The sequence below is a fragment of the Myxocyprinus asiaticus genome, chromosome 11 (genome assembly GCF_019703515.2).
Source record: "Myxocyprinus asiaticus isolate MX2 ecotype Aquarium Trade chromosome 11, UBuf_Myxa_2, whole genome shotgun sequence".
Taxonomy (NCBI): Eukaryota; Metazoa; Chordata; class Actinopteri; order Cypriniformes; family Catostomidae; genus Myxocyprinus; species Myxocyprinus asiaticus.
In genome coordinates, this window is record NC_059354.1 from 12,236,591 (window position 1) to 12,244,474 (window position 7,884).

A 7,884-nucleotide genomic window follows, 5' to 3' on the forward strand; every position below is an offset into this window, starting at 1 on the left:
AAAGGTACACAACAGCAAAACCCATTGAACAGACTGTAATTCTATCCCTCACAGCCACATTTTTATTTGTGTCCAAATAAACATCTACTCTGACAAAGGTCCATTGCTGCTTTGTAACTTCTCATCCATTGAGTGTGACTCAAAGTTTTATGACCTCTAGTGGCCAAAGCATGCTACAGTAAAAAGAAAACAGAGAAAAGAAAACAGTGTAAACTTTACTGAATGAAACACATTTACAGTATAAAAATTATATAATCATTGTCACTGTAATACTGTAGAATATATAAACATTACAAAAGAGCTTTTGGAGGGTCTGAAAGCAGAAGGCAGGCGCTCCCTCAGCTGGTACTTTGAGACACAGGGTTGCCCTCCTTTTTACTCCTTTTTCCAGCTACGTTGTGTTTAGAGCCATTTGCTGCTGCTCTCTTCTTGTTTTCCTGTTCGAGTCTTTCCTGTTTCTTCTGCAAATATGATGCCATGTTGTCAAAGTTCACCTTATACAGGTGCTTAAACTGACTCTCCAGTCCCACAAAACCTATGAACAGATGATGGAGAGAAGGATGCAGCATAAAAGAGAAAATAGTGTTCAGAAGAAAAGAAAAATGATGACCCCTTTAATTTCTCTCTATAGTTCAGTCATGACAACTATCAGAAATATTTAGCATGTTAATGTGGGTATGACATATTGATAGGATATTGGTGTTGGCGGACTACATCTGCTACGCTGCTGTTGCTGCAGAGCAAGTATGGAGACTTGCTACTGCTAGAATATACACAGACATACTGAGTTAGCATGTGGACATGCTGCTGCACAATTAGACTAAATGCAAGACATGCTGCACTGAGCATGTGTGGCATGCTGCTGCACAAATAGACATTACAAACAATCCCCATGTAGCAGAGCTAGACAAGTGTAGCTGGGGTGGAGGAGGGTTTCATAGAAAAACTCTCACAGCGTGCTGCAGAGAAACCATCTGCAAAACTGAGCAATTTAAATATTACACAAAGAGAGAGAGAGAGACGCAGGTTGATTGGCCACCCAATTACAAGACAAATGACCAATCAGCTTACACCATGCAAGCTGATTGGCTTAACATATCACATGTGAGCGAGCCAATTTGCTAATTACAAGCTCAAGAACCAGCCTGCGCCACGTAAGAGTTGCATTGCTGAACTTTGGTCATTTCAGTTTTTCTTTAAATAATTTTTTTACCCACTTATAATGTTTCAATAATGTTCTTTTAATGTTATGTTTTTTTCCAAGTCATAATTTTTTTCATGACCATTTTCTACCGTCTCTCTTACCCCTACAATTAAACTGGCCTCTTTATTTTATTTTATTTTTTTTGCTGTTATTGTTCCTTTAAGACTTATTTTACACACAAAGAGGGTGTTTATATAAGAGTAACAGTGATATCCTGGACGTATTTGTGAGCTTTGGATTTACTATCCAGTCCAGTGTAGTTTGCAACACCCAATCCTTCAACAACAGCCTCTTTGCAAACCTGCATTACATTGTTACAGGCTCACAAAGCTATCTACACTGAATCAGACAAAAATGATCAGGGATCTAGTTAAATATAAACTTCAGCCACTAATTTGGGTTCCTTCAGAAGTATATGCAGAGCTACAGGTGCTACACACAGGCAGGAGTGATAGACACATTTTACTTTTATCATTCATTTTTTCAGGTGCTTAAGAATAATCATAATAATAATAATAATAATAATAATAATAATAATATCTATGCTACTTCTAGTACCTCCCTGTGACTGGGTGGGCCAAGTTCAAATGTCTTCATCTGTCTGACATCAGAAAGTTACAGATGCAGCTTAAAAATATTTTTTGCAGCTTAGTTTCAATAAATACTTTTCTTTTTTTTCCTCTCTCCGGGAAGGAAGTTTTGAGTTCTGAAAAGTTACAGTATGTTTTCATAGTACATTGAACTTTTAACTGAAAAGATCAAGGAACATTTGATTCCTCATGATATGACCCCTTTAATAAGGATGTGCATAAGCAACCAATTCAACTGTGTACCCCTAACAATTTCCTTTCTCGGTTTTGTAATCATATCATACTTGGATTTCTTACCTTTAAAGATATTCCACTGAGCCTGTAATGCTTCAGTGGCCCTCTTCAATTCAGGGGTCTCTGTGTCACACAGCTATACACAAGCAAAACCAGTTAGTAGAGTCAAGTAAACTTCAGTACATCAAAATACAGCCACAAAAACACAAAGGTCTGTGTACCTTCCAGTGCTGCTCTGAGTATCGATAGAGAAGCACATTTACATCTTCACTCTCCAGCAAGAGCCACAGCTGGTTTTGTGAATCAAAGGTCATGTCCCAGGGGGCAAGAGGAAGAGCTAGTGTCTCAGCAGGGTTCAGGCAGCCCTCTGTCCCGGGATCCACCAGGAAGAGCTGAACTGAGGAAAATCTAAAAAGATGGATATCATACAGTATGTTTCCCATTTAGACTTGGGCTTTGCATGTAAAAAGACTATATTTAAGCTTATGTGTTATGATCTGATCAAATGAAAACTATTGTTTTGACAGAGTCTCTAAAAAAAGTTCTGTAAACATACTGAATCAAAATCATGAAATGTACCTCTCACACTGCACAGCAACGTGTCGCCCATCTGGTGAGCTGGTAATCCTGCTGACCGCAAACCTCTGAGGACAGAAAGATCTACAATAGCAATTCTTCACTTTAAAACATCATTTTAATTGAGTGATGTCAATTAAAGAAAACTTTAATGCTACAAACTGATATACCCTGTTGTCAAATAGAAGAAACATCACAAAGTCGATAAAAAAAAACGAGAGTTGACAAGTGTGGATAACAATGTCATAGAAATGGTGAGACAACAGATATAAACACTTCATGCCATGTTCATCGGAATCATCACAGTGTTTTGCACATGTAGCTCAGTGAAATGAAGAGAATAATCATAATGCTCTCCATGTTGCACTGGGAAGTCGGATTCATTTTAGTGAATCAGATAGTTTAAAATTAACTGGTTCATTTTACATAACCTTTTTTTGTGGCAACACAAAAAATATATTGTTATTACAATAATTTTTTCAAATTAACGACTTCAACTCTGGTGCATTTTTTGGCTGCTGCCTGCAATTTTTAACACCCAAATTTGAAAGCTCACCTTACACACATACAGTGGAATAATTGCACAAAATTGGTCTCGCAAAACCCCCCAAAATTTCAAACAAAGATTCCCATAATTCATATATAATACTGTATATGCTTACAATTTTATGATTAACATAATTTCCACCCCCCAAATTTATAAGCATGTAATTCTGGTTCTGTTCGCTGTATCTCCCTGCAAAAAGTCTTATTTTATTCCACTAGATGGTAGCAAGTACTAGGAAAAATAATTATTCCTCTTTCACCTTCCGTCACAATATACAGTACACATCTGAAATGTAGGTGGCGCTCTAACGCAGCTGATCACTCACACATGCGCTTGTCCATAGACAACATGTGTATATTAAGAGTGCATAGACCTTCCTCTCGTCACTCATTCTAGTTGTCATTGGAAAGTTGAGATCCTCAGCTTTGTGATGATGTCCCAGACGGAATCTGCGCACACAGAACTCCTGAGAAAACTCTTTCCACAGAATTGCGACATCTGTCATTCATAAAAGTTCAACGAATTTCCCACCCCTTTCCATGATGCTTTTAGCTACCAATTAGAGTGTAGTACATTTAAATCCCTTCCGCAGAATGCCGCATATTTTCCCTAAAAATCAGCGAAGAAATGCAAAACAAATGCAATATTTAAGAATATATTTTGCCGATAATTTTTCTATCATGCTATTTTTACTGGACTGCATATTTTGTTCTGAACTTCCGAGACATACCATTGGATTATTTGCGCAGACAATCTCACAGACAAGTAAACAACAGCTCATTTTCAAGAAAACAACCTAAGGTAAGAGTTGATATAGAGTTTGTGGTTATAGACTTTATTCACGCTAGCGCAATCTTTGAATTTTAATGGGAATGACAACGAGGCTGTGATTGAGACTTACCATGTCTTCAATGGCATGAACGGTATAAAGCTGATATTCCACAACTCATGTTGTCTGGAGTTCTTTGTATACTGAATGTTTTGTCTGCGGAACAATCCAAAAACACTTTAAACTGCAGTACAGCCCATTGAACAGACTGTAGGTCTGTCCCTCACAGCCTCGTTTTCATTCCCATTAAAAATCAAAGATGGTGCTTGCGTGAATAAAGTCTATTTGGCGCTTACAGAAGCAGTGATCGAAGCAGACATGAGACATTTGTCTTTGATGTCTTAGAGAGATCTATTTCAATTTGTGATTCTTTTGATAAACATTCAAACTGTAGTGTTAGGACAACAACAAGAGCTTTCATTTATACATGACATGTCTATTTAATTTCTATATGCTGAAACACTTTCATATTTATATTTACATCACTATCAAAAGGTGGTGGTCATTTATGACACATTTCAGTGCTCATTTTATTTGGTGCTCATTTCAGGTCTTTTCTTATTATTTTATGTGACTTAAATGCAAAAGTGATTTTCTAAGCTTTCAAATGGTACCACACGAATAACTTGTGTATCCAGGGACTTTTATTTTGTAATCATAAACTTATTACACGCTCCTAGCCCCGCCAAAGGACCTGGTATGAGGATGATACAGTATATCATTTAGTTCAATGCTGCTGTTCATCTCTATGCTTTTTACTAACTTCTCATTTTGTACACATGTAAATGAGGGTATGTGTGTGGATGACTGACTGAAGACAAATGGATGGCACCTTTTCAGTATCTGCATCAGAGTTCTGTAAAATGCCAAGCTGCCTCACGTCAATGCTCTGTAACCGCCGACCAGTTTCATAGTGCCAGACCTTCATTGTGCCATCCTGCAAATACATCCACATAAGTCCTGCTGTATATTCAAATATGACACTTATAACTGCTATGTTGACAGAACATCACAACAAAACACTTACCCCTGAACCAGAGAGAAGCAAGTCAGGATGCCCTGCAGGCACAAGCAATGCACTGACAAATCTGCATAGGAAAACAAAGGTTTTAAACCGAAACAACAAATGAGGTGTAATATCCATTGCCTCCCACAGTCTACACTTACTCTCTGTGCCCTAGGCAGAAAGCCTGAATGTTGTAGGGTGCCCGCCGGAAGCTTACTCTGATCTTCTCATCTCTGTCTGCTGTTATGATGTACTTATCATCTGTAGAAAGAGTCTGAAGAGGCAAGTAAAAAAGGCCTCTGTTTATTTAAAGATGAGTCATTTCTACAATGCAGTACATTTTCACGCATACATGTTGGATAAAATATTAAATTGTTAAAGATGTAAATAATATAAGTTAGTTTCTTTTTATCACAATATCAGGTTTTACAGGTTCTTCCTGATCTGTTGGTGTACAGAAACAAAGCCAAATATTACACTTACCACAGCCAATAACATAGAGAGATGTCCCAGCTTCAGCTCTCCTGGTTTTTGTGGCTCCAGAACAGAGAATGAATATACATCACCAGACTTATCAGCCACAAAGACTTCATCTTCACCCTGAGTAAATACAAGAGATGTGCATCTTCGCACAACCCACCTACAAGGGAATAACCATAGACTTATATTTAAACTTTTGGGAATTTAGCATTAAAGGGACAGTTCACCTAAAAATGAAAATTCTGACATCATTTCATCATCCTCATGTAATTCCAAACCTTTCTTCAGTGGAATGCAAATGGTGAATTTTTAAAGAGCTGCCTGTCCACTCTTTAACCATATGAGGAAAGTGAAAAAGGACTGGGGCTGTCAAGATTCAAAATGACAAAAAGTACCATTTAAAATAATAGTTCACCCAAAAATGTTTTTTTTTTTTACTCTTTTACTCACCCTCATGTCATCCAAGGTGTGTATGACTTTCTTCTGCAGAACACACATAATGATTTTTAGAAGAATATTTCAGCTCTGTTGGTCCATACAATACAAGTGAATGGTGGCCAAAACTTTGAAGCTCCAAAAAGCACATAAAGGCAGCATAAAAGTAATTCAATAAGACTCCAGTGGTTTAATCCATGTCTCCTGAACTGATCCAGTCAGTTTTGGGTAAGAACAGACCAAAATATAACTCCTTCTTCACTGTACATCTTGCCATTGCAGTCTTAAGGCACAAAACATGATTTCAAGCTCAATTACACTTCCTAATACTTGACGCATGCGCAGAGCACTAGGTAGTGTTATTGGGCAAGAAATAATGATCGCCAAAAAGACTGCTGATGTCAAGATTTATAGTGAAAAAGGACTTATTTTGTGTTCTGTTATTACTCCAAATCGATTGGATCACTTCAGGAGACATGGATTAAACCACTGGAGTCATATGGATTACTTTTATGTATCCTTTATGTGCTTTTTGGAGCTTCAGAGTTCTGGTCACCATTCATTTACATTGTATGGACCTACAGAGCTGAGATATTCTTATAAAAATCTTCATTTCACATCTGGGATGGCATAAGGGTGAGTAAATAATGAGAGAATTTTCATTTTTGCGTGAACTATCCCTTTAAGTATCATAAAAGTCCAAATCTTCTGAAGCCATACAATAGCTTTGTGTGAGGAACAGACAAGAATTTGAAACAGTCCTCATTCACTTCCTCTATATGGAAGAGAACAGACAGGTTTATTCTATAATATAACATAGGTCAAAGTACAGGTTTGGAACAACAGGAGGCTAAGTAAATGATGACAAATTTGTAATTTTTGGGTCAACTGTTCAACTAAGTTATGTATAACATCAGAAATGAGAGTGTGCTGTTACCGTGTACTAATGCACTGCCAGGATGGCTCAGTACAGAAGAGAATAAGACGTTTGTGGTCATCTGTGAGTGCTATATGCTTCCCAGAGGCTGAGACAGCAAAAGCAAGAATCCTATCACTGTCATTCTCCTCTGGTCCTCCTTCACTACTGCAACACACAAATATGCATTAGCTTTATGATGCTCACAATCACAGCTACTGTATTATGTACTAATCCTCTGAATATAAAGTTGAAACAAACACATGTTGAGAAAATATTTAAAAAATAATGTTACCTTGTATTACCACCCTCAGTTTCCTTCGGTCTCTTCTCGGCTTTAGCGCAGTCGAACACAAATGGCTCTCTATCAGAAAAAAAATAAAAATTAAAAATTAAAATTAAAAAAAAATTAAAAAATAACTAAATAAATAATAATAAAAAATATATATGCATTTGCATGAGTAAAAGAACATATAAAACTAAAACATGAACAAATCTGAACTGCAGAGGTTAACAGTGATAAAATATCGATGATAGAGTATCAATGGCATTCACATACACTTGAAAAGTTTACGGTTCTTTTTTTTTTTTTTTTTTCATTTCTTCAAGAGTTTCAATAGAAGTACTGAGTTCAAAACAGTATACAAAGGCTTTTAGTGCTGTTTTTATTTTGTGAATATAATCCAATTCATAATTCATACATTTATAATCTACTTTTCATTTTCTGATATGTGTTGACATTAAACCAATACATATCACGTATTTCTAAATGCACTATTTTATGAAATGAAATCTATGCAAAAGAAGAATATGTCTTTATCACACACAGTTTGAATGCACTAACGTCACATTTTGGAGCACTGCATAAATGATGCCAAAGGTCCTGCAAAATATCCAAAGTATCTGCAAACAAAGAGACAGTTGATAACTGACCAAAACACAGCTACTCACCTTGTCTGTTTAAGGTTTATGGCAACTAAAGTAGTGGAACAGCTAGAAACAAACCAGTCTCCTTTAGAACACACTACTGCCATGATTGTTGTTCACGTGTGAGATGTCAGTCGCGT

At 36.7% G+C, this 7,884-nt stretch overlaps 1 protein-coding gene across 3 annotated transcripts; it reads right to left on the minus strand.

Annotated features, from left to right (window-relative positions):
- Positions 1-50: 50 nt before the first annotated feature.
- Positions 51-7,878, minus strand: LOC127447824 (tRNA (guanine-N(7)-)-methyltransferase non-catalytic subunit wdr4-like). 3 transcript variants are annotated; one of them, XM_051709904.1, is made up of 12 exons: positions 7,769-7,878; positions 7,113-7,181; positions 6,839-6,985; positions 5,470-5,626; positions 5,148-5,260; positions 5,008-5,068; positions 4,813-4,917; positions 2,608-2,672; positions 2,250-2,436; positions 2,092-2,164; positions 295-535; positions 51-173 (listed from the first exon to the last, which is right to left on the minus strand). In XM_051709904.1, exons 1-11 carry the CDS (start codon positions 7,849-7,851, stop codon positions 339-341), a joined length of 1,257 nt encoding a protein of 418 aa, XP_051565864.1. In that variant the 5' UTR covers positions 7,852-7,878; the 3' UTR covers positions 51-173; positions 295-338. The 3 variants fall into 3 exon arrangements, with proteins under 3 accessions (XP_051565864.1, XP_051565865.1, XP_051565862.1); XM_051709905.1 differs by lacking the exon at positions 51-173 and having other exon boundaries at positions 209-535; positions 6,839-6,982; XM_051709902.1 differs by lacking the exon at positions 51-173 and having other exon boundaries at positions 209-535.
- Positions 7,879-7,884: the final 6 nt, after the last annotated feature.

Coding starts and splice junctions, on each gene's coding strand:
- LOC127447824 (XM_051709904.1), bottom strand. CDS start 7,851: ATGGCAGTAGTGTGTTCTAAAGGAGACTGGTTTGTTTCTAGCTGTTCC. Junction 4,918..5,007: donor TGCTTCTCTCTGGTTCAGGG/GTAAGTGTTTTG, acceptor ATGTATTTGCAG/GATGGCACAATGAAGGTCTG. Junction 2,437..2,607: donor GTTGCTGTGCAGTGTGAGAG/GTACATTTCATG, acceptor CCATCTTTTTAG/ATTTTCCTCAGTTCAGCTCT.